The sequence below is a fragment of the Falco naumanni genome, chromosome 8, assembly GCF_017639655.2.
Source record: "Falco naumanni isolate bFalNau1 chromosome 8, bFalNau1.pat, whole genome shotgun sequence".
NCBI lineage: Eukaryota > Metazoa > Chordata > Aves > Falconiformes > Falconidae > Falco > Falco naumanni.
Genome location: NC_054061.1, coordinates 9102094 through 9128475, shown reverse-complemented (window position 1 = coordinate 9128475; position 26382 = coordinate 9102094). Strand labels below are relative to the sequence as shown.

Below are 26382 nucleotides of genomic sequence, written 5' to 3'. Positions count from 1 at the left end.
GATGGATTCATTGGATGTGCAACAATAATTGAGTTTCATCCCATGGGTGAAGTCCATTTGGTGACTTAAGTGCAGTCACTTGTCAGGATGGATTTTTCCACAAACGTACATTTTTAAAGTTTGCATGTCCTTTGTCAATACCTCTGCTCTCCAAGGGACAGCATGTCAACTTCCTACACTCTTACATTTGACTGATACTGAAAATCCGTCTGCTATGGTTCTCTGATGTCCATTTGATGGAGAAGGCTTTTTGACAACTCCTGCCTCTCCAGAGCTCTTACCTCTTTGTTTTTGTTCTGGTTTGGGTTTGTGGTGGTTTGTTCCCCCCCGCCCCCCCCTTTCCCAATAGCAGAACCTTTTATTCAGGGTAGCAGCATTTTAATCTTCTTTTTCCATTCCCATCTTCCACAGCAAGCAGTTCCCAAACTGATAACTCTAATGAACAAGCACATTGAAGCTTTAAGGGCTGCTAATATACTCTCTCTCAGCTCATCCCTCAGCCTTCATCTAAAGGTAAGCATTAAGCTCATGACACAAGGGGAGACAGAAAATAAAAGCCGCACCAATGGGAACAAAAGAGGAATTGAAACTATTGCAAAAGAAGAAAGCAGTAGAACAACTGGTACAAGATTAACCAGGCCACTGCATTATGGTCTTGCACAACATACTTGTTTTACTGGGTGGTACTATGTGCAAGGAAAAATTTTAGATCTATCTGGCCATTATTCCAGAAGGAGGAGACAGGCAGTTGGAAATGAGCATCACTTTGTTCCCAAAGCTACCCTCAAGATCAGAGAAAGAGTAGATGGTAGCTCTTACTTTCTTTGTCAGGATCAAAGAACTGATGGTCCCAGACACAGTAAATTCAATGCTGAATGAGCTGTGAAGAACCTTACAGAACTCTGGACCTGAAAATGATAAATCTGTTTAAGTCACTGTCTTTACCTGACGGTGGCCAGTACCAAATAATCGTGAGAAAGAAACAGTGGATAAGGTTACTCAATGCTGCAAGAAAATGTCCACTTAAATCCCAGGAGATCAAATCTAGCTCTTGTAGACAGCACAAAAAATACATGCTGTTCATCTATGGCATTTTTTTCCATCTCACATTCCTGTCAACTTGACAATAAACCTCATCGGTTTCACCTTTGAGATTGATTTTCCTCTTTCAACTTTCCTTTTAATTCATTATAACCTCAGTAGCTTTTATGTTGGTGACGGTGCTTGCAGTTTGCTTTTGTAAAATACTAATAGTCAACAGCAGCTTTTAAAGCCTTATTTTTGTAAAACAGCATGAACCAAAACAACCACACTCCATGCAATCAACTGAAATAGAAAAGAAGGATTAGGGAAGCATGGAAGTACAAGTTGCTAAAGCATCACTTCCTCCCCCTCACAGGAGGTACTCAAGTGGGAAACCTTCATTACAGTACTTGCATTTGCACTGTTTTCCTGTTGATGCATATTACTTTTACTTATTGCATGAACTGATATAGAGAGAAGAAACTCATTAAACAGTGCGCTTTTTTAATTTATTTGAATGTAGAAAAATAGGCAGCATTTCCATTCTTTTCTTCAGAACATGATCCAATTAAAAATTGGGGTGGGGGGGTGGGGGGTGGCGCTGGAAGCAGCATTTTAAAACATTGTCTCTCACTTTGAGATAGAAAGCCAGTTTCCCTGACTAAAACTGGCTGGATAATTCCAGGCTGGAGAGTCCCAGGCTGCCAGTCTGTGAAAATGTCTCCATCTACTGTGTTTCGATCGAAGTCCAGCTAAACATTCTGAAAAAGGAGTTTGAAGACCATCTTGTGAAGTGTTGCCATGGCAGTTTTGATTACCAGCCAAATAAAAATGAGACTACTTTTTGGCTGTTCAAACACTGCTTTCATATCTCCCTGTTGTTTGGTTTTTAGCTTGCATCCATGAAAATATACATGTATGACCTTTAAGAAAAAAAGTTGCAGTGATTTCATTGACCATGTTTTATTGGCTTACCAAACAGCAGCTGCCCTGGACCCCAGCTTGAACACAATTCTGATTTGCCATTTCCTTCACGTGTTTAGGGGGCTATTTAGTAGTGTCAAGAGGGAAGCATGACTACAATTCTGCCCCCTCATTGTTCACAGCTGATGGAAAGCCATGGTACTAGTCAATATATATGAGAATAGCCAGACCAAAGAGAAACAAGGTCTTCAGTGAGCAATAAAGGAGATCTGTTTTCTTGCAGTTTTGTGTCTCGTGGTTGGATTCTCCTGTGTGTAAGAACAAACTCCCTCAGAAGCAGGAACACTGGTAATAGTGCTCTCCAAGGGGATTCCTAGCTATCCACTTGAACTGCTACTACAGTCTTTCTACTCCTACTACATGCTTGCAGGGGCATTCATATGGTATCTCTCTCCATACAGCTGTGCATTTTCACAAAACATAACTTCATGTCCTTAAGCCTGCCACCCCTGTATTCGATTTGTTTGAAATTGGCCCAACAGTAATTGCAAAGGGACTGAGACACACAAATACAGAGACAGCAAGACCTCATAAGCTTTGTATCCTTAGGAAACAGGCAAACAAGACCTTTCTGGCTTGAGATTTGGCACAAAGCTGAGTTACTTGGACTACAGTCAAACTGACAACGTAACAAATGGAACACTTATGGGCTGCAACCGTTATGACCTCACTAGTCTGGCATGTGCTTCTGGTTCAGCCCTGTTCTGCTACCAGTTTTCTAACTCTGGCCACCGTCACAGGAATTTTGGAACTTGAAACCCAGACTGCTAACCAAGACAAACCTGTCAAGGGCTGACTGTTAACAAAAAGCAGACAGTGGCTTGCCCTTTTCTCCTCCTCCTGTGTAGTTTAAATGCTAAAGCGACATGGATTGTTGTCAGTGGACAAAAGAACTTACTGGAACAGCTGCACAATAGCAAATACCAGCAACAATCCAGGCTCTAGATTCTTAGAATATACTGGAGCTAAAGCAAAAGACTGAGGAATCTGGAGATGAGTTTCTGTGAGAAGAATACAGATAACATGTGATTCACGCGAGAGAAGAGGGTTCTACTCTGAGGATCAGTTCTCAAATACAAACTCCTAAATTTCCCTTGGAAAATACCACAGCCACTTGAAGGAGGCATCTAAGGGCATGAGAGACAGCTGTGACATCAGGATAATTCAGAGGGGTTTTCCCCGTATTTTACACTTCTAACAGTGGGACCATTTACAAAACTATGGCTCCAAAGCCTCCTCAAGAAGTGTCAGATAATGATGCCACATCATCAGCCTGAAGGAAAGCTCAGAACATCTAATATCAACCATTAGATGGCAATCCCCAAACCCCACATTTTCATCTTAATTTGGAGCCCTACACACACTTCCAATTGCTAATGTGGGAGAAAATAAGAAACCAAAAAAACCCCCAAGTAGCTCTGTAAAAAGTGGAACTAATGAAGACTGCTTCCCTGGGGACATTTGTCTCACAGCTGATTGGTTTGAAAATTAAATGGTAATATTTTGGCAGCAGGAATCCACCCCTTTCTAGACATCAGTGAATCCACAACAAAGAGCAATATTGTGAATGCCCTAGGCACAGGAAAAGCCAAAATTTACTGCTTACTGGACAATGAAGAACCCTGAAAAGGGAACCTTGACCTCACCTGCTTTCCATTAAAGGCTGAGCTCAGCTTGCACTACGTTTTCAGGAGCAGTAACAATAAGGTCTCTCCTGTCATTTATTTTCAGGAAACTTGTATGAATTTTGCATACATTTGTAATTCATTTTGAGAACTAACCACCTCTGCCTCATGTAAGTGAAATGGTTCAACTCTTTCAAAAGATTGTGAGGAGACAGAATGAAATCCACAGTATGCCCACAGTATGGAATCAACCTTCATTTCTTCAGGCTAGAAAATAAAGCAGCATTAGGGCTGAATGCAGAACAATGTTCACATTCAATATAGCCTCCCTGCGGGGACTTCCTGAAAAAAAATGCTAGTGTTATCTTGGCTGAAGAAGCTGTCTGAGTGGCAGAGTAGTGCTCCCAGCTTCTGAGGTAAGTCGTCACCTTTGCCTGACACTCCCAGTCTTCCACAAGCATAACATGGGCAGTTGTAGCCTTGGCTCTAAAGCTTAAAATAGGATCATTTTTACTTCTTAAAAAAACTTTGAAGAAGTTTGCTACCTACATTCCTTTATAGTGAATCAGACAGGTCCAGGACAAGTAAATGGGTGTAACACCTCAGTGTAGCGGGAAAGAGAGCAGTGTTAGGATGAATAAAGTTGGATCAGCATACATCACTGCAAGAGTTTCCTTTTCACTCTCTCCACAATTTCCAAAGGGGATGTTCACTGCCAGTATTCCCTGTTACTGCATGCACCCCAAGATTCCCTCTTTCTGATATGTGTGTGGTAATGGGCTCAGGTGCTGAGTGGTGGAAACTTTACAGGCAGTTTTACAACCATGGAAGTGCCAGGAAGATTCTGCCATTTTTACCAGAGGCAGAACCATTCTGTGGCAGAACAGGAAAAGAGATTCTGAAAGAGCCCACCTAGCAACCTTCTGTCTGTAACATGGTACATTTGTGTGTATGGGATGTGTTACAGAAAGACAGATCTGGATTTGGAGAGGCTGCAATTGTTCAGAAAAGCCTGGGATGTTAACCAGCCTACAGAGAACATTATTTCCATGTTACTTCTGCCCTATTGACTAATTCTTAGAACAAACAGACTTTACGAAATTCAGACTTCAGCTGCGTAAGTGGGTAAAAAGTGGAGCTTTATGAAATCATGAAAACAAATACAGCTTTAAATGAAAAGCTTGTCTCAGTCTGTGCCACTGCCTCCCTCTCCTGCACAATGTGATTGTACTTGACATTCCTCTTTCAACCTCTACATTTTAATTGTAAATTAATCACTGACTTGGACATCTCTCTACTGTGCATTAATATGGTTGATATTAACAACAATATTGCTCTCCAGGCATTTGGAATGTGCAAGACTTTTTGTGCACCAAATGGCTCATATTAACTTGTGGAATAGCCAGGTGCAAACTCTATTGCGGTGTTTCAAATTAGTTCAATTTCTCTAACTGCTTCTCCAGTAATTGATGGCTCAAATTATAATAAAGTACAGTTCCTCTACATGATATATGTTACAACTACTACCTGTTATGCTGAATATTGCATTGCTTTGAAACTGCATTACCATCTACCTACACCGATCAGATCTTTCCTTTAAAGGAACTACTTATGAACCAGAAAGCGTCTTCACATCATTCAGAAATTATACATATGCTCACGCACTTTATCAGTTGCTGACAGAATGGGGATGGCAAAATTACTGTCAGTCATGTTGCATTCAATGTCACATAAAGACCTGCTTTTTACTATACCTTAAAATTGACAATAAATGCCAGTCGTCTCTCCTTGCCCCATTACTGCATCCAGACACAGCTAGTAATGCTTAAAAGATATGCACCTTCATCTTAACTGCTTTTAAATTCCAGTTTCATTCTTTCTTTCTTCTGCATACAGTTATTCTCCTATGCCTGCATCTAAAATACTCTCTACTATTCTCTTTTTCTGAAGTGCATGATTACAGTGGGTTGTATTTTTTTTCACATGGAAACAACATGTAAAAAACAAACAAATCAACCAAATCCTGATAGCTTACTGACCCTTAACTGTTTCAGTTCAAATGTCATGCCTGTTGGGAAAACAGGGAGGAATGGGTGGATTTGACTTTGGGGATATGGGCACCTTGAGGTGTGGCTAGAGTCTGGACCCTGTAAACTGCCTCTTGCAGCCCATCATGAATTGGCAGATCTGTTTGGGCACTCTGAACTCTGGGAGCTGCTTGCAGCTGCTCAAGGAAACCAGCACTAACAAGAGCACCGATTTCCTGCACCACAGCCAAATCTGCAGTTCATCAGAAATATATTTAGAACTTTGATTTTGATCCAATATGGACTGAAGCCAAATTTAAAAATAACAACATTTCTAGCAAATCAGGTAAGTTGTGTTTCTGCAAGCTCCAATTATAATACTTTATATTATTTCTTCTTTAAACAGAGATTATAAATGTCCTCTTCTACTCCTGAAACCAATGTCCTCAGTTTATTCACAGAAAAAAACTGAAGGGCAGACATCAAAGAGCAAGAGTCCTCACCCAGCTCGCTTTGCCAGGTGTTACAATATGAAATTAAGGATATCCATCCTCCCAGTCTGCAATGCAAAGGGCACATGGCAATGTGCCCCACATTTGTAGGGGTCCCAAAACTGATGCTGAGTTCAGTTAAACACCAATCACAGTCACCATAGATGTTGTGCTGCAGATTAAAATGTCATCTCAGCATTCAGTAGCATTCAAAAAGGCAAACTGTGTTGAGAACTCTTGAGAGTAGCATTCAAAAAGGCAAACTCTTGTTGAGAACTGTGTTGGGAACTGAGAAAAAAAACCCCATAAAACATCACTAGGCTGTTCAGTGTCTTCACTACTGCATGCAGTGCCGGTTCTTCCCGGTCAGTTTCAAAAACTACAGTAGAATTGGGATGGCACAACTTCTGAACAAGGAGAAACTGAGTATACTGCAAGTCTTAGGCAGAGGGAAGAAAACAGTGCAGTAAGAAATCTACAGATTTCTGAATTCGCAGCTGACAAGGAAAGGAGCAAAAGGGAATTGTTAATATACAACCTTTGAACTAGTAATGCTATTAAGCAAAGAATGTGAAACATACAAATTCAAATGGTTGTTATATCGCCGCATTCATTGTGTTGTGTAAGTTAATCTAAAAGGATTCAAAAAGCAATCAGTTAAACTCATAGAACAGAAGTCCATCCAGTGGTCCTAAAAAGAAAGCTTTAGCACCAATACTCCAGAACCAAGTCCCTAAGTTACAGAAAGCTGAAAATGGGGAAGATGTACCCAGGGACCGGTCCATCCACATTCACCAGTTCTTACATTCTTAACATGAACATTTAATACTTACCACTCTTGGGTGAGATGATGCTGGATTTGATGATGTGTCCAGGATGTTCTTATATTCAAATAGATTTCAATGAGATATTCAGGAGACAGAAGCCATGGAAATACCTATGTAAAAAGGTATAATGGGATGTCAGAAAACAGGCGGGTGATCAGCTGTTTAGCTTTCCTGAACAGTTCAGAGAACCACCAGCTTTTAAAAGAGGTGACTGTTATTTGAGCAGCAAGTGCAGTTGCAACTGGTCTTTCTCATGACTTTTTTTGCTTGCTTAGGCTAAACAATTAAAAGGCAAAAAGTTCAAAGATATATGTTGCCTTTGGGTAAAAGTTTGCAGAGGTGTAGCATCTTCAGGCAAAACATGTTCATTTATGACAGAAGCACACAAACAACAAATATATATCAAGAACATATTATGGACTAACTAATACCCCAGGCACTCTGTTCATGTCCTTCAGCATGCAAAGAAATAGCCAACAGACTTTCACTTCTCTTGAGAAGAAAATCCCTCCATTATGACTGAACATTCCAAACTCACATTAAAAGCAAGTTGATAGAGGACAGAAGTAAATGTACATAATGAAACTGTCTGACAATCCTGATTATAAAATCACTTCACTGACTTCAGTTTTCATTATAACCCAGGGAGCTGTGATTTCTGTTCAATACCCTGCATAGGCAATATTTGAAGATGGTCTTGAAATGCTTGTTGACAAGTATGTTAAACCATTAATGTTCTCCTGAGGCAGCTTTAATGTACGTAGCTGTTCCTTGGCATTTTGTCAATTGACTTGGTCTTTCCCAAGAAGCGAAGGCATGGTTCCCACACGTGCTGTGCCCTGATAAGGCTGTGCTACCTTAGTGCACATGTTGCACCCTTTCATGGGCTTTCATGTGTGGCATTTCTTGCAGAAATCCATGTCGACCTGCAGAAGGAATCCAGAAAGTCCACTGCAAATTCACTGTACTCTGTACACCATGATCAGCAAACAGGCAGTCATAAAGACAGAATGCTGCTCTTAAATGAGTTCTTTGCAATAAAGCAGGACATAAAACCATATTCTAGTCAGATATGAGTTTTACACCTGTGTTTTGTGCCTTAGCCAGCTATTTGCATAGACCTTTCTCCCTCCTGTGCCTCACCGCGCTGCTGGTCAAGCAATACACCACAGGCTAGGTACCACAGTGGTGTGAGGGTGGCTCAGAGCCAAGCTGTAACCTGCACCCCAAGCTGAGAAGGGCACAAAGCCTCGGTTCCACAGCTTGTGTGACAGTTTCCAGGGAGTCCCCTCGAAGCAGCCTGGTGAGGTAAGACCCGCCTCCCGCTTCCTCTCAGGGACAGACGCAGCACTACAGCTCCCAGCAAGCATTGCGCGCGGAGGCGGTGCCCTTCACTGGAGACTAAAATTCCCAGCAGGCCCCGCGCCCGGCTCCCAGCAGGCTTTGCGCCTCCCCGCCCCACCGGCGGGAAGACTACACCTCCCAGCAGGCCGCGCGGCCACGAGACCCTCCATTTCCGGGAGCGGTGCCGCGTCCCTCGCTTGGCAGAGGCGGCGGCGAGCCGGAGCGGGCCTGGCGCGGCGGCGGCTGCCCGGAGCGCGGCGAGCGGGGCCTCCTGGGCCGGCGGCGGAGGGCAGCGAGGCCGGGGGGGTCTCCAGACGGTCGGCGCCATGCTGAACATGTGGAAAGTGCGGGAGCTGGTGGACAAGGCGTGAGTACGACAGGGCGCGGGCAGGCGGGCGGGGCGGGGGACCGGGGGCTGCTTGGTTGTGGCCCCTCGGCCGGGCCCGTGCTCCCCCCACCCCCCTCACAACATGGCCGCTGCCCCTCCCCCTGCTGAGGTGGCTGTCTCACACCCATTCCGTGCCCAGCTGACCCCTTTCCCCGCTCCTCTCCCCTCCCCGCCTCTGTCCCTGCTTCCCGGGTGACTGCCCGGTCTGGCCCCAGCTCGTCCTCCCGGGCGGTTTTGGTCCCTTCGGCAGGCAGGGGCCGCTTTCCAGGTAGCCTGTGGCCTTTCCATTATGGCTGGCTGCTCTCCCGCCCCTCTTGGGCTTATCTGGGCCCTCCCAGCTCTTGGCGAGCTGCACCACTTCTGTGGGTACCCTGTTCTCTGCCAGGGTCCCAGAGTGTGTGTGCCCGTTTTGGTACATGAGCCCTTAAAATCTGTGCTGGATTGGCTCCTGCCATTGGCCCCTAGGCCCCTTAGGAAGAAACAGAGAAGTCACTCAGAGAGAAGTAAAGAGCCACCTGTACAGCAGTGAATTTTCAGAGTGCTTCTAAAGTCACCACATACTCCCTAAGTGTTTTTCCCTCCTCCCTAAGGACAGGTTCCTGCTGTAACTGCCATTGATTTACCACCCCTGGGCCTTGCAGAGGGAGCATGACAGAGGACTGAAAGGCGCTGTCCCACCCCTTAAACATTTAAATAACTCAGTTACTTGCAACTTTGCTTCCTTGACTAGAACCACCTCCCACTGCAAACTTGGCTGCAATCTTGGTTATCATGATCACTGTGATGTAGCCTGAGTATGTGATGTTATGTTTCTCAGCCACTCCTTTATTATTTGGTATGGTAGAGAACTTAACAAAGATTATGTTTTGCTTCCTTAAATAAAAAAAATCTAGGGGGCAAACTTCGAGCACTTTTCCATGAATTGTGGACCACTTAGAGGAATAATTGGCTGAAGGTCTGTGCATTAGTATGTGCCAAATAAATTACGTGAACTAAGAAGTCAAAGGGTGAGCCTTTCAAAATTTAGGTTCCATTTTCAACATTTTTTTTATTTTTGGCCCTCTAAATAGTTCTTAAACTGGCCTGCTTTATATATAGACTTAAAGACAGCAAACTGAAGGGGAATGACAGCTTATTTGTGATAATCAAGTATTTTGCTTATGGCGCTGTATACCAGCTTGAGACTTTTTCTAGGCCAAGAATCAGATGACATTTAAAAACCGCTGTGAATAAGACACTTCCTGAGAAGGTTGTTTACTTTTTACAGCTTCTTGCATGCAGAGTCAATCCTTGCTAAAGTGATCTTAATAATGGACAAATGAGGTGTATAGTAGGACAACCCAAATAGGCCTGTCTTGAGTTCCAGGACCTAAAAGGACACTTTGAGGGAAATTGAGTTGTTGTAAGTTTAGCTTGTGTATGTTTGTTTGTATAGGATTAATGATCACTATTGCATTATAATATTGTAACTCTTTTTAAAATGTTTACTTCTAATGGTATTTCGTAAGTTACTAAGCCAAACAGTACATCAAAATCTTGTTTGGACAAGGCGTTCAATTTCCAGAGCAGGTGCAAGAAGTGGAGGTGTTTTGTTTAAACTTCAATTTCTGAGGATAACAATATCAAAATAAAACAGATTGTGTATGTAAACAAAAAACCCAAACAAACAAAAAAAGGGGAGGGGGGCGGGCAGGGGGAAAGTGGAGCTTGCAGAGTAAATAGTATTTAGAGACCTCAAAATCAATAGTCCTATTGTGTGTGGTGCAGATTTGTCATAATGTCTTCTGTCTTAAGGCCATGACTTACACAATTCTCTGAAGAAGAGACTGACTGATATTATCTACCTCATAAATATCTGCTGATGCTGTCAGGGACATACTGAACTTCAACAAGAAAGTCCCTTTCCTTAAAAAAGGAATATGGTTATATGGGGATTTTTAAAATGTGCAGATTGCTTGCAATTTTGCTAGTTCAAACTTTAATTGCTTTGTAGTGGTGGTTAGCTCTGCAGCTTGGTTCCATATTCAGCTGATACTTATAATCTTAGAATTTCAACTTATCTGGGGTTTTTGAACCTCATCTGGGCTTCAGGTGGCTGAGAGCTTGGTTAGGTTAGAGGTATTTCATGGTGGAGGACTGTTAAACAATTTTCAGGTTTTTTTGGTGTGTTGAAGATCAACAAGCGATGATACATAGTTAAGCTATTACTGTTTTTTCAGTGTCTGTGGACTACTTTAACAGCAAAAATACTAAGTAAAAATGATAACCTATTAAAATTCTTCAAAGTTTTAGAACTAAAAGTACGTTAACTGCAAAATGCACAGAAAAAAATCAAGTTTATATTTATTACAGAAGTACCTCGTATTTGTGTTTTCCTCAGTTTCATAGTAATTGAGCAATCAAGTTCATTAGGTCAGTTCTGCTCTGTAGTTCTCTTCATGCTAATTGACCTCTATTATTTGTATTGTAGCGTTTTCTTGTCACTAGAAAGTATGGCTCTACATACTTTCGTGCGTAAGACAGGTATTTTTAATACTGAATGGTGGTCCTATTTTCTATGGAATCTAGGAAGAGTATGTGATAGAGTAATAGATTTAGACTGTTCTAAGATGTGGCAAGATACTTTGTGTGTTGTTCTCCTCTTTAACCTGATTGTTCTTAGTTCTAATATAACTACCTGCCCTTAAAATTTGAGTGCCTCAATTAGTTGAACAGTTAATACCTTGTTTCTAACTGGACATTGTGAAGAAGTTTGGAGCTTAAACCAAATAAAAAGCCTGTCTATGCCTAGTAAAATTTGCTTGTCTTAAGCTTTATTCTTGCAGTTTCTAAATGAATGTTGATCTTCTTCCACCGTTCAGTTTCTTCCCAGGTGCTACAACATGTGTGAGTTCTTCAAATGTGTGGAATTATATTGAATTTCTGTTTCTCATTAACTTGTACTTTAGAAAGTGTAGGTCTACGTTTTCTTATTTCTTCTGGAGTAATTCTATTTCACATTATTATGTGAATAAATTAACTTCACAAGGCAGCATTTCACTTTTTTTGTTGTTATGGGTTCCTTTTACCCAGTAGGTCAAAACTGAATTGGAAAGTAAACAAAAGAATTGGAAAATAAACGCAGCCCTCTGTGCACAACTTGTTTGCTCTGTAACAGTAAACTCAGTTGAAAGCCAGAGGTTTCTGAGGCTCAAGATCAGGGTGGTGCTTGATGCAAAACTAGTGAGTCAGGTGGCAGTTCTGAGTCACTCTTGAAGTAATGCAGTAGACTTTTTTTTTTTGTTAGATTCTCTTTTGTCATAGACTTAGGTTAGATCTGCGGCATTAGTATATGCAAGAGGTAGCCAATTTTTCTCACCTAATGAGCTGCATACCAGCATCTTAACATGACGGTCTGCAGAGGCACACATCATGTGCTTCGGTAGCTGGTGGGAGTGTGAGCTCTAGGAACATTTGGCAGGTGGAAAGTGTGCTTGTCACCAGCTTTCCTACTGTACTACGAGTTCTGCAGCATTGTCTCTGGATGACCTGGTGACAGTAGTCCCAGCTGTTCTGCAGCTTCCCATAGCAGCGGATTCAGGTTACCTTGTGCCTGTTCGGAAACACCCTTGTAGTTGTGATGAAACTCGAGGGCAAGCATTGCATTTGAACTGCTTGTGAGCTGTATGAGACAAAGGATCTGTAGGCTGGCCAGTACTGTGTAGAAGCAGCCTATACAAGAAATGATGTGGTTTTATTGGTATAGGTGCATCAAAGGCTCCAACCAAGTATTTCCTTACTGCTTGATAACAGAACTGGCAAAAGCTAGTGTAGTCCCTGAGATATGGTTCTGGAGTCCTGGCAACGGAGATCTAGAGAATTATGCAACTCTAACTTCCTTTATTAATCTTCATAGACAAATACATGTTGTGTTTTGTGTTCCCTGTGAAATTTCTAGGGGAGTTCTACTAAGAAAACCCCATGGCTTTTTCAAAAGAAGGAATATTAAGAAACCCTGTTAAAAGATTTTTTAGTTTGGCAGAAGGAGGAAGGTGTTAACCTGGTCTTGTGGCCAAGTTCAAAAGCCAGGCCATCATCTCTCTCTCTAGTTTTGTTGAATTCTTTTTTTCTTGAAGCAAAATCTGCTGATTATTTTCCTGACATGTTGCTCTATGTTGTTAACCTAGCACAAGGTTTAGCACAGCATTGCTAAATATATAGTTAGCAAGGCTAGTTGGACTTCTCATAGCAGTAATTCCTCTCTTAATATGTCATTGTAACTTAATGTTTTTGGTAACTGGTTTGTCACAGACATGTAGGACGTGCAGTAAGCAGGATGGAAGACTTTTGGGCCCATTGAGATGAGATCACTGCATGTTTCACGATGTGATGAGACTTTATGGCCACTTTCTTTAGAATTTCATTACCATTCTTAGCTTTTGTGATCTTCTACATGCATCAGGAGAGCTCCTTTTAAGTACCTTCCACATGTCAAAGAGTAAGAAACAGTCTAATTAAGAATTTGGTGGTGTCAGATCTGTGTGTAGTAAGGACAATATATTCCAGGTGTTCATCTGAATTACTGAAGTTGGGTGAGAATTGTCACTGAATTTTTGAGCTTCTTGGATGTATACTTAAAAAGGAGAGGGCCTGTGTCTTTTTTGCCAGGATTAGGAACATGAGAGCACCACCCTCCTGTTTTTTCCATGCTGCTTTCAGTTCAGTTGTTTGTCCACCTAGTTGAGTCGTAACTTCTTTGCTAGTACTGTGCTTAGCCACACCTTTCTAGTGACCGAGCAGGAATGTATTTGCACTCCCTCATGTTGTAGAGTGGAAGTGTTACAGAGCTATGTTTTCATACGTTTTGCAAGCTTGATTAATTGCCCAAGTGTGTAATATTTTAAGCTGTTTTTAAACGGAGAGCAAATTATCTTGTTTAGAACAGATTGTAATGCTCGTATGGATACTAAATGTTGGAAGCATTTGTAATACTTGAGAATTTATTTGTAGAGTTAAGCAGTAGAGTCCCCTCTTATTTGTTCTGATGTTACATCTCTGCAAGGAGGAAGGATTTTTAATGTTAGTGGAAAATTCATTTTAAAGGATTAAAGGAGCTGCTGTTATCTGCTCCAATGTGACTAGATAAGGGAGAAGTTCTCTTAGTTAATAAACCATGTTTTCTTGAGTACTTCTAATTGTAAAAGCTGTAAGGAGAAGGGTAAATTATTGGTAAAATAGACTGAATTACAGCTTTGATTGTCATTGCAATTCCTAGCTGTTAGTAGCCTGAAGCATGGCATGTAAATTAGACCTTCAGCTGATGAGTAGAGGTTTCTGGACTACCCTCACCTCATGGATGAGGAAAACTAAAAAGATAATTGTGTCGAGTAAAACCGAGTCACAGTGAGTTTATAACAGTTAAAACTCTGGATTTGCCTACTTTCAGTCTCATGATGTTGTGTGCTAGCTCATGCTATGTCTGCATTATGCTTATTAATACAGTAAATGCATACCAGTAATTTACCCTACAATTATGTGGCTTACAGTTCACTTTCAGTTGCTTATTGCCTGTAGTATGCCCATGTTTGACTAACATATAAGCAGGATCCTGTGTATGCTTAGCTGGGAGTTTAAATCCTCTTGCCTAACTAATTTCTTTCTTTTTTCGTGTGCCTGTAATCGTTCTTGTTTACAGGCTATTTTCTTATGGTTCATGGATTTGTCCACCCAGACTATTGAGCTCTTCTGTAATGAAGTGCTGTTTGCTGGTTTAATAATAGCAGGTATTATGGTAAATGATCCATCATATGATATATCCAATGAAAGGGTAAATAACTGTCTAACAAAAGTCCATTGCTATCTGACCTTCCCATAAACTCCCTTGCTTCAGTTCCAGGATCATTTAGTTTTCTTTATATTTAAGATTTATTTTAGTTTGCATAAGCAAGATCTTCAGAGCAGTGAATACTTCCATCATTTTATGTAAGGGACAGTTAACCCTCACTGCATGAGTTATCCTCCTATTGCTGCTTAAGAGATGTCCTGCTGATAACTGCTTTAAGAACAGCATTTTGTATCATTATTACAAGCAAGGTGATGATTATTATCTCCAGCCCTGTAAGGACTTGTCCTCTGCCTGGTTACCAGAGAGAGAGAAGAAATAGTCTTTGCAAAGGAAGACTGTATTTGAAAATATTTGGCTCAGCAGCAGTGTGTGGTGGTGTCTGCCAAGCACTTGTCACAGCACTTATTTCTTAGGGCCTTCTTCCTTTCTTTAAAAAAGCCTCCAAAAAGTTGCTGTTCTTAATAAAGGTTAGAAATAGCAATAGTCTTTGGGCCATATAATCTAGTATTGGTGATAAGCATCTTTGAAAGCATTATGCTCTCTTTTCTCCTGTTTGAATATTCAGCTGGTGTAGTAATCCAAAGAAGGCAAACGTTACAAGCTGAAGTATATACTAATAGTTAGAATAAGGTAGTTGTGACCAAACATGCAAGTTCGATCAACATAGTCCTTGAAGTGTTGTTTCGTTACTGCTCTTCCAAATGTCTTATTGCCTTTTTACACCCTATGGAAGCTAACAATAGTTTGCGTTACATAGTATAAGACTAGCTAAGGTGTTGACCTTATGTATTTTCAGGGAATCTAAATGATGTGTGTATGTGTGACAACAGCTATGTCCTTGAAGTATTTTAAAACATAGCTTCGCCTCACCTTGCCAGAAATAAGACTAGGCTTCTGCTTGTAAGTAGAAAGGGAAGTAAATGAAGCTGGTCAAAGATAAGAGCCTTACCTACATCACTGTGTGCCACTGTGGTCAAAAAGATCAAGGTGCTTAACTCAGTTCATGCTAATTCCTCTTGGTCATGTTGCCAGCTAGTGTATTATAAAATAGTAGCTGATTTGCATGATTATTTCATATGCAAGGTATAATTACTTCCAAAGCATTGTGCAAATGTGGAATACGCTATTGCTTTCTCTCCTCGGGCTTGCCTATTTCAAGATGCAAATCTGCATTGCAGTGGTTCTAAAATGCAATCTTGAAATTGCAATCTGATTCTTGCATCTCATATTTGCCTCTCAATTTCAGGTTTTAAATTAATTTCTGGATTTATGTGAAAATGATAAGCTTTTGTAAAAAGAAATGAGATGTTAGAGAATGAGTAAAGCATTGTCTTGTAGGATGGTAGGTTTAGAACCCAATAAATGATGATCTTAAGAGTAACATGCTTCAGTTTGGAACTTCTGGAATTTTTCTCATTGGTTTGTTCTGAAGTTTGGAATATAGCTTGTCCACAAGTCATAATATAAGAAATGCCATCTGAAGCTGGGAAACTCATCTCCAACATGCAAAACGTGACCTGTTGCTTCAAGTATGTTTCAAATACTTTGCTGGCATGTGCTTGATGTGAAACTTCAACTTCCAAATTACCACTGCATGTTCCAAATTAATCCTAAGACAGTATTTAAAAAAGGAGGGCAGGAGATTGAGACTCCTTGGTTTTGGAAAAGGTGGGAGAGCTGTTCCCTTTAAGTGCTTTATTACTAAAACAAGTTGTACAGTATCTGTTTAAATGCTTATCTCAATTTTTTTTTTTATTCATAAGGCAAAACTAAGGGCAAGAAAATGAAGAACTAAATTAGTAGCCAACGTACCAAGTGAATAAAGTACTCAGTTTTGTGGTTGATTTTTTTCCCAGCTCCTTATAGTGTGCTGGATCTTACTGAAATTGGTCAAGTATGGGCCCAGTTATAGACAAAGATTGACAGCTGCTGTTGTCTTTCATTTTACATGTTCCATTAGGAATAAACGGCTGCAGTATAGCTAAAACTTTCTTTTCAGGGTGCTTGGTAGTCTCTTTAGAAAAGAACAGTTGTATAGGAGGGCATAACTCTTTCATGACAAAACGATCCCTCTGTTCTGCCTTACTGAAAAATAAGGTCTGATTCTAACTGGAGTGCACTTTTTTTTTTTAAGGTACAAGTGTCTTTTAAGATAAGGTCATGGAAATTGTTACAAGTTGGTAGTTTGCTTCTTTCCAGATAGCTGTGTAGACTGTGGTTCTCAGAGTATTTTTTCAATAACCATGTTAGAAAAAGTATTCATTATTTATTGTATTGTGTGCTGTGTAGGTATGGTGGTTTGGGTTGCTGTGTAGTGAACTGGATAGAGGAACAGATCTAGTTGGAAGCATTCTCTCTTCCATTGTTTCTTCCTCCCAAGAGGACTTTGTAGGTTATTTGTTTTGAAGTTAGATTAGTTCCCTAGATTGGTTTGTCATACAAATGCACAAGTGTTTGTGTTGTACATCTGCAGAAGCAGTGTTGAGATGGGAAGGAAAGGGAGAGAAGGGACTGTTAAAGCTGGTGTAAGTGGAGGACACAGCGACACGTGGCAGTCTTGCCTTGAAGTTGCCCTGAAGTCTCAAATGCCATCAGCACTATCACAAATATGAAAACATAGCCTAAGCCATGAAATCTTAGGTTGTAGTTTCACAGTCACTGTAAGCGTGGGCTGATGGTAAAAGAGGTTTCGCAGCCTTCCATCTGCCGCAGACTGCATGCTCTTCTCTCTCACTTTGGCTGGCACTAGCATACTTTCTACTTGATGAGAGAATGTCTTTCTGACTAACCAGTTGTTTTTGCCAGTTTAATTCTCTACTGGATCAGTTCCCCGGTGCAGTTAACTCCATGGTCACACAAATATTTGTACTGGCATAAAGGCAGGCATGGTATTTGGGTAAGAATAAGTGACTGGGGGCAAAGGAGGGCGAAGTACAGGTTTATTGATTGAAGTACACACTTAGCATGTGGTTTCGCAAGCAGGTTGAGAAGCTCTAAGATTATTCTTCCATCACTAAAAGAGAATGTCCTGCTTTTATACCTGGCCATTCACTGTCTTTGCCTTCCTTATGCTGCTGTTGTGTAGTTCAGTATTTGCTTGTGCTATGTTGCTGAAAAAGCTGAGAAAAACCCCGTTTTTATGGTTTACAACTGGTTTAGCAGTGTGCTGCATGAGCAGCTGCTTGTGGCACCACAGGCACTTCTGTTCATAGGGGAAAGGACGGGAAGATAGCCTGACACTCTTGTTCGATGATGATACATTTTATCATAACTTTATTATTTGAAACTGCACTTAGTGGATTGTTAGCTGCTAAACTGCTCTAAAAGTTAACAGTTTAATGTTCTAAGTTTAAATTTAAGATTGCTCTTCTATATTGTTTATCACTACTTCAAGCTCCTGAGCTAACCTTTCTGTGTTTGTATCATGTTGTGATGGGGGATATGCATCTATTTCTGGTTCCACGCTCAGGGCCCAAATTGGGGATAAAGAATATAAATTGAAATGTAGTTGTGTTCCTTGTATGGTGCTGCTTTGAATGATTCAGGCTGGAAGTGATCTCAGGATCCAGCAGATCTTCATAGGAGATGCTTTCAATTAAATTTAAAAGTGCAGCTAATTATATTAGGAATACTGGTGGTATATATTTCAGTTATCACAAGGTGATGGGAATGGTATTCTGTGTAGACTGTAATTAAGTAGATTAAATTTTTCTGAACGTTTGGTTTGCCACTAAAAATTAATGTGACAAAATAAGTATTATTAGTGTGTATTTATGTATTTTAAGGAAACTACCTCAAAGCTGTTGTACTCTTCCTTTCTCTCATCCGAATAGTGTGTCCTATCCTAACCAGTTACGTATTGACTGCATGCTTAATAGATATTAACTGGTTCATTTGGGATACAATTAGAAATATTAGTGTATGTTCAACTTGTTTAATGAGACTGACCTGCATTTTTTTTAATCTGTTGTAATAATAATGAGACCTATTGGGAGTTAGGGAATACATATTTTTTTTCCTCTGCTCCATTCTGAGTGGTAATACTAAATGTTTTTCTTGTTGGTTGCTCTCCTTGTCCTGTCAAGCTGTTTAGAAGCATTCTAATGAGACTGTTCAATGTTTCCTCTCAAGACATAACTTTATATTTAGTAAACAAATACATCCCAATGATTCTTGGGAGGTGTGTGTTTTGTATTCTATGAGATTACTCAGCTGAACATTTTTCTAAGGCCATTTTGAATGTAAAGAGAAGAAAAAGGCTTTTGATAACATTAAATAATTTTACTGGAGTTGCAGTGAGTGGATGTATCTTCTGAAAAACAGATTACATTCTTGATATCTTACATCTGCAAATAGAGCCAATACCTTAATGATTACTGTCACTTCTAATTATTCTTTGTTTTGATGATTACTTAATTATTTTAACTATTCTTCCATATGATCATGCAAAGAGAGGTGGGGAAAAAAAGCCCTCTGTTCAGATGTGTTTGTCTAAATGAGTTAACTTCTATCACAGTGGCTTATCTCTCCTTGCCACCAAACAGATAATTGCATTTGAGACAGCTTGAAAATTTAGTGCTAACAGACTTCTAATTAGAAAGTGAAGTTTCTTAGCCATTGAACTTCCAGTGTCAGTTTTTTGTTAATTACATGGTAACTGTAACTTCTGTGGCTGCAGGCATTAGATCATAAAAATCCAGTAATCTTAACCATTAGTGAGTAAATAAATAAATAGTTCCTGTATTGAACCATAGTGAAATTGTTTGTTGTAAATACATAGTGTAATTTGAAATTATCATCTATTTGTGGACCAGAACTAGAAACTGGGGCTTCAAGGCAAATGAAACCTCTCTTGTTACCTTTTTAGGAGGTAAGAGTTACTTGATCTCCTGGAGGAACCAGTTTAACAAATGATACCTATGAAAGGAGAGGAAACATTGTTGTCCTTCACAAATATGGCTTGGCATTTTGAAAGTTAATTTGTAAGTAATTTGCCAGACTCATTCTGCAAAAGAACGCTTGCTTTGAGTGAAAATCCATGCTTATGAACTTGTGGGGTTTTAGTTTACCAAGATACCTTTTTTATTTAATGTGAGATACCAATCTGAAAATTTTAATGAAATAATGAATGTTACTATAACATTGAAATCATAATACTTGTTCTGAATGGTGTATTCTTACTGCTTATGCCCATTTTTGGACAGTCTGCTGTGAACTCTGCCATTAACTACTAGCCAAAGTTAATTTGTCCAACTGCTTAATACAGTAGTAGAAGGATTTCTAGGTTATGACCTGCCTTCATAGAAAATGGTGTAATACCTGTTTTCTTTTGTTATTCAAATATAGTCTGTTTAGGATTATGGTGGATGCTTTTTATTCTTGGATACCTTGTACCAGGAAAGAAACATAGTAATTAAGGTTTATTAAAGAATAAACAATCTGAAGTAGGAAAAGATTATATATTTTTTTAATGCATTATACATCATAGGCACTGGAAATACGTAACTAATACAAAGGAAAGGTAACTTTTTGTCAGTCAAGCTTACATATATTTTTTGAGAAGTTAGTGCCATCCTCCCTGACCAGCTAGCACTGAGTGGCTGGCAGGGATGTCAAGACCCTGAGAGCTTTAGGACCATTTTGGGCAGTTCAGAGCAGAGCATCTCTCCATCCTTTTGTTCTCCTTTGCTGTGGTGAGATGCATTTTTTTTTTTGGTTAACTTGCTGGCTGCAGTATAATAAGCTAAAAACTAAGTAATTGTGCTATTCCTTGGAACTGCGTTTGACTTAAATTCTATGTGTAAGTGTTTTTTTTCCCCAGTGTGTCTTGGAACAGTGATGTTTGCTTTTCTCATGTGCTTTTTTTTCTTTTTCCTTTTAGTAATTTTTCTGGCATGGTTTAGTAAGAAACTTAAATTTTGTCTTTATAAAGAAGCGCTTGAAATCAAAGATTTTTTTTTTATAGCAAAAAAAAGACTAAAGCATCATATCCCAGTAATAGTCCTAGAAGACACAGTAAATAGTAATAAAGCTTGACAGGACAAGAGGTAATGGGCACAGATTAAAACACATCACATCTGGACAGAAGAAAACGCTTTTTTTATTACTGTGAAGGTGGTCAGACAGGTTGCTCGGAACTGCTGCGGGGGCTCCATCCCTGGTGATATTCAGAACCTGTCTACGCGTGGTCCTAGGCAACCTGCTCCTACTGAGCCTGCTTGAGCAGAGTGGGTGGGCTGGGATTACCCAGCCTCAGCTGTTCTCTGGCTCTGACTCGACTCTCTGGAACTGCAAGACTCTTTACAGAATACTAAAATGAAGATCAGCTAGAATATATCAAATGAAAGTGGACTGAGAAGGTATGATGGCCCTGTATTTCAGTTTCAAACCAGTCAGTTTTGGTGGGGAAAAAAACACTTTACTATTTCTGCCGGCAGAAATACCATAAGTGACACAATGTGCATTGTGCAGCCCTCCTATAGTATTTTGTTATTTTTTCATGTGCCATGAGCCTTATCTATAATTCTTGTATCAGTTAAACTATGTTGATGTGCTTTTCATTATATATGGAGTGCTTATCCCATGTAATAAGGTGTTAGAGAAAGAAATAGTGGGGAAACGGCTGATTGTCAGAACTGGTTGTCAGCATAACTTTGTTATGATTATACTAAATTAGCTTGATCAGATGAAAATTAAAGGGAGGAAAGCCTTCAGTTTGTGAAGGGTAAAATAGTTCTTGTGGGTCTGTTGTATGAGGTGTACATCTGTTACAAAGGGTATCTGTCTTGGTGTAAGACAGATTTTAAAAGACTGAAGAATAAGGTGGAACCTGGAATATTTTTTTCAGAAGATTTTGAATAAATCTGTTCTGTCAGTGTCCCATTTTAAAACAGTGTGGTTAGCAGGACTCTGTTATAGGCCAAGCACAAAATAACACGGGCACGACTGAAGATGAGCAATACACTGAAGAAAACTTTTTCAGACCAAATTAACAAGCAAATTGTGTCAACCAGTCAGTCCCAATGAGCTGAAAATTCAGGACTAAAGGCATGAGGGCGGAACAAGAACAGGAAGAGGACTGTATTGCTTGATATCCTCCCACCCCATGTGGGTGGCAGAGAGGTGATGTGGGCAGGAAATGTGATAACGGTGGGTGATTTCATGTATCCTATGTAGGTTAGATACACATTGCATCAGCGTATTATACTGAGAACAGCACAAATTTGGATGATGAGTGATTGGTTCACCAAAGAGCTAGTGAAAAAAAGTGGTAAGCCTTGACTTGATTCTGAGCCATGCATTGATTCTGGTTCAGGATACTGCTTTCAGTGCCACTCTGTAATAGTGAACTTAAAAGTACTTGGATTAGAAGCCTTTTTGTGAGCAAGAGAGGTGATGTGGAGATAACAAAAATACTGTATTGGTGGCCCATAATGATACTTATCGCTTCTCGAAGATGGTGATGAAAAAAACATCATTGGTAAAGAGGAGGGTTAAGGAAATAAATCAAAGCGGAAACATGTTTCAGAAAGCTGAAGTGTCCATTTGAAGAACATGTAAAGTTCAGAGTTGCTGGTCATTCTCATGTGAAAACAAAAACAAGACAGGTGAGCAAGTTTGAAGAACAACTTGTGAAAGGCATATACCCTAGTTCAAAACAAATTGGAACCAAGGTTGGAGAGTGCCTTTAGGGCCACTGAATGCTGAAGGAGCACTAGCAAAAGGGGAAGGTATAGCAGGAACTCCCCCTGAATTCTCTGCCCCTAGCTTTAAACTGTTGGGTACTCATAGCTTTTTCTGTGGAGTTACTTTTTATATGATACAATAGACATCTTTTGACACTGTCGGAGATGACAATACCAAACGGGTTTACCTTTGCACAATCCCGTTTGTGCTAAAGAAGTACAAAGTACTCACTGGGAGACTGCAAAGTCTTAATTGTACTTCTATTTATAAGATGTTGAATTTCTTGTTCTTGTTAGCAAGGTGATGCAAGTAAAGGCTTAGTTTGATAGCTTCCTTCCTAGGAAAAAGGAGATACCCTTGGAGGCACTGAAGACAAGTTTCAAGGGCCGTGTGTAGTAAAATCAAGAAATAAGGTTCTTGCATCCAGATATACTCTGTGCAGTCTTACTTATAGACAGCATCTTCCTTAAGTCTGACAGATGTAATGGTCTTTTCTGGATGGAATTTCAGTATTGTGTATGAAAGGAAACACTGCAGGTGTGTTACAGCTACTGAGTGTAGCAGGTATTGTAGCACTGCATGGAATAGGGGAATAGTTCTTGCTTTTGGCTTCAAATAATAAGCAAGCAAACGGTAAGGAACCAATTTTGACAAGAGAAGCTGGCGAGCTTTTCTGTAGTGACATCAGTATTCATGTTCTGATTTTGTATTAATTCTTTTCAGGAAATAAAAGGCCTGAAATCTGAATGTTTGGGTTTTTTTGCAAACAACAGCAACTATAGAATTAATTCCAGTGTGTCTAGAAGTAAGATCAGCAAATGATAACGCAGTTCACTTTAAAAAAAACAAAGATGAAGATAGTAGTCTCAAATGGCCACCTCTCCTCCTGCATAGCAGTTCCACTGAAAGACACTTGGATAAATGAAGGAAAACCACTTATTATGAACATGTAATTTGATAAATTTGTGTAAACTATTGCTTCCTCTTTCTCCTACTCTGAAAAGTGCAGTGCAGCTTCTGCCTCAGTCCTAAGACATTTTCCAGGACACAAGGGTGTATTAAAACAAGAGTTGAAGGTTTTCTTGATTAGTTGCTTTACCTGCTACTTGTACCATTCTTCTAGATTCTGTTGCTGATAAGATGCTCATCTCAGGCTTTTTGAATTAGTATGTTAACACTTTGCTACCTCACAGATGAAATGTGAAGCTGTACAGAGCCATAGCTATGTAGTTGAAGGTAGAAGGAAGCTGCAAGCCCTTTGAAGCTAGGATGGGTGTTGGGGATAGAGGACAACTGGTGGTGTAAAAATTGGGCGTTTGACATGTATGGTTTACATGCTGTTGGGATCCTTTTGTCTGAGTTGCGTTGAGCCTGAAGGAGCAAGGAGAGGAGCTGGCAGGAGCTGGAGCCCTTGGACAGGCTGGAGAAAACAGGGGTTGTGCTTTCAGAGAGGGACTCCTGACAGATCTGGTAACCATACCTGTACCATGCCTGTGGATCTGGTCAAAGAGCATGTGACGGGTGCTCCTGTTGGGGAGTTACCTTACTCGGGTTTATTCCTCTCAAAAGGATTGCAGAAGATTGATGCTGCAAAGTACAGGGGTGCATGGGATGTCACAGTGCCAAAGTGATTATACAGTAGCAGAGAATGATCAGTTTGTGTGTTAAAAGCTTCAGCGCCTGCATTGTTTAAACTTTAATCAGCCCTCCCTAGTGGAACAGCTAGCATGTGTTTAGAGTAATGCTTAATTTGTAATAAATGTGGAATTAGGGCAATGTTTTAATGGTACTCGGCTTGCAGTGAAGGGATAGCTGAAACTACAAGGATCATTAAGCGCAGTCCATTAATGTTGGGGGGAGGTGTTTTTTGGCAATATTAAACTCCGTATTACTGCACGTGCCGCCTTCAGTCTACACCAAATACCTTGTCAGTTGACAAATATTTGAAACAATTATTTGAGTAAGGAAAGTCTGGATTATTTAGAATATAGTGTGATTTGTGACACTGAATACACCATTCATAGGTATAGCAACTACCAGGCAGTGTTCCAGCTTTCCAGAGTAACATCTCTTATCTGTAACTCTTCAGCTAATACACTTCAAGCATATATAGCATCAGGAGGCTTCCTTGACTAGTTGTTGCATTACTGTAAACTCACAACTGGTACATGCTCTTCATGGTGTCAGAAAACCCTGGTATGAACTTTTTGGTAAATGCATTTCACATAAATAGTGAGTGAATAGTTACAAAGAGCACAGAATTGCAGAAGCTTTAGAAGTGAGGGGGACTTATCAAAGGACTAATGCCTTTTGGGGATCATGCTAAAGCACTAATGACACAGCTCTTTTGATGCTCTGAAAACTTAAGGTTTGTTTTGGGAGTAGGAGAGAGTCTTAAGTACAGAGGCCATTATGCAACATTCTGGAGGGTTTGGAGTGTTGTAACTATTGTGAAGAGTATTCCTTTTACTGTGAGGTTGGTTTTTTGGTGGTTTGGGGCTTTTTTTCTTTCCTCTCCCTATCTTCCGCTTCCATCCAGGGGGTCTCAAAAATGTTTATGGTCGAAAATACGAAGTCTGAGATGCACAAGCGGGTTGAAGTTACACAGCTTCAAAGCTGATTGCTGTCTCATGTTGAGCCTAACTACAACTTGCTTGTCCTCTGAAAACTTTTACCCCTTGTATTTATTGTTTTGAAAGCAGGATGACTCTTCGTTCTTCTTGTAGATGCTTCTCTCAACATTTAAAATATTGTGCCCCGATCCTCAAAGCTCACTGACTGGGAGTACTTGAGTCTCTTTGTCTGTTGAAGGTTTCTGTAAACACATAAAATACTTGAGCTGTGAGCTTGAATAGGGTATCTTAATACTGTGTGCATATAAAGAAGCAGGTAACACTTGATACCTTACTCGGAAGGTGGCCTGTGCAAGACATTATGAACACCTGAAAGGAGCATTATGTTTTCAGGGGAAAGTTAGTCTTGACGTTTTATGAATGTAGTAAAGTACAAAGACACACAGTTGATCGGAGGGTGTAAGCTATACTGAAGAATGTTTCAGTCTCTCCCACAGCAGTGTAAATTTTGGTTGTGTGCTATAGTCTAACAGTGTTTATTGGGATTGACTTTTTTGTGCTGGTATATTATTCATATAAAAAGTGCTCTACAGAAAGTGTATTTTTAATTAGATTTCTCTTGTTCTTTGTCCAGCTTCGTTAAACGTTTGTTTTCAGCATAAGTAATGTTAACCTGACTGGACTACAAATATCAAAAAATTAATGATACAGCTCTTGATGGAAGATATATGTTAGTGGCTCTTGCTGAGTCTTGAAGGAGGAAGTGCAATCTGACTGAATTCTGTAAAGAAATGTGAAGTCTAAAAATATTTTTAAAATTGTTGTAGCTTGTTTGTTACAGAAGAAAAAAACCTGAAATGTAGGGAGCAGAGTAAGTGAGAACTGAGCAAAAAATAAATTTAGTCATGTGATTACAACATACATATGGAAATCTCTTTAGTTCTGCAGTCACAAAAGGTTATCCAAGTTCTGTAATTCCACTTCTTTTTTGACTATATGGCTGCTATTGTTTCAACATAGCATATTGAACTTTGAAAGTAATTAAATCCACAGGAATAGGAGCTATGAAGCAGTGACTTCAATCTGATATGCCAGATGTATACTTACATGAGTGCAAGGAGACTGAAAACTTGCAAAGGGCAGTAACGGTGTCGCCTTTCTGTCTGAATCAAAACCAGAGTTGCTGTTTTAGCGTGTAACTATCCCACCAAAGTGTCAAATGTTGCCTGAAAGGCAGCTTTTTTCCCCACTTGTTTGTGAAATCCGTTTTCATGCTTAATCTTAATCGGATTTGTCACAAGAATGCATTAGGTTTAATTGTACTGTAATTTCAACTAAAAAATGTGACCTGAAAACTAATACTGAAAAACAATGGAAATACTGTTGTGGTGTTCTTACATTGTAAGTTAAAAGGAAGTATTTAAATTCACCCTATTTGCTGGAGTATAGCATTTATTTTTGGCAAGTCACCTTTTTAAAGAAGGTTGAATGAAGTATAATAAGTGAATTGACAGGACTTACTGAGCCTTTAAAATGGAACTGCAGAAGTATATATTTGAAGTGAAGGTAGTCTATCCATTGAAGAACAGA

General features: G+C 39.9%; 1 protein-coding gene across 2 annotated transcripts in view; it reads left to right on the top strand.

Moving 5' to 3' along the window:
- Positions 1 to 8511: 8511 nt before the first annotated feature.
- Positions 8512 to 26382, top strand: part of CLINT1 (clathrin interactor 1) — a 52593-nt gene continuing 34722 nt past the window's right edge. The window contains exon 1 of one of the 2 annotated variants that reach the window (XM_040603363.1): positions 8512 to 8688. In XM_040603363.1, the coding sequence (XP_040459297.1) occupies positions 8648 to 8688 (41 nt within the window). In that variant the 5' untranslated portion in view covers positions 8512 to 8647. The remainder of the gene's footprint in view (positions 8689 to 26382) is intronic. The other variant, XM_040603364.1, reaches the window with a different exon arrangement.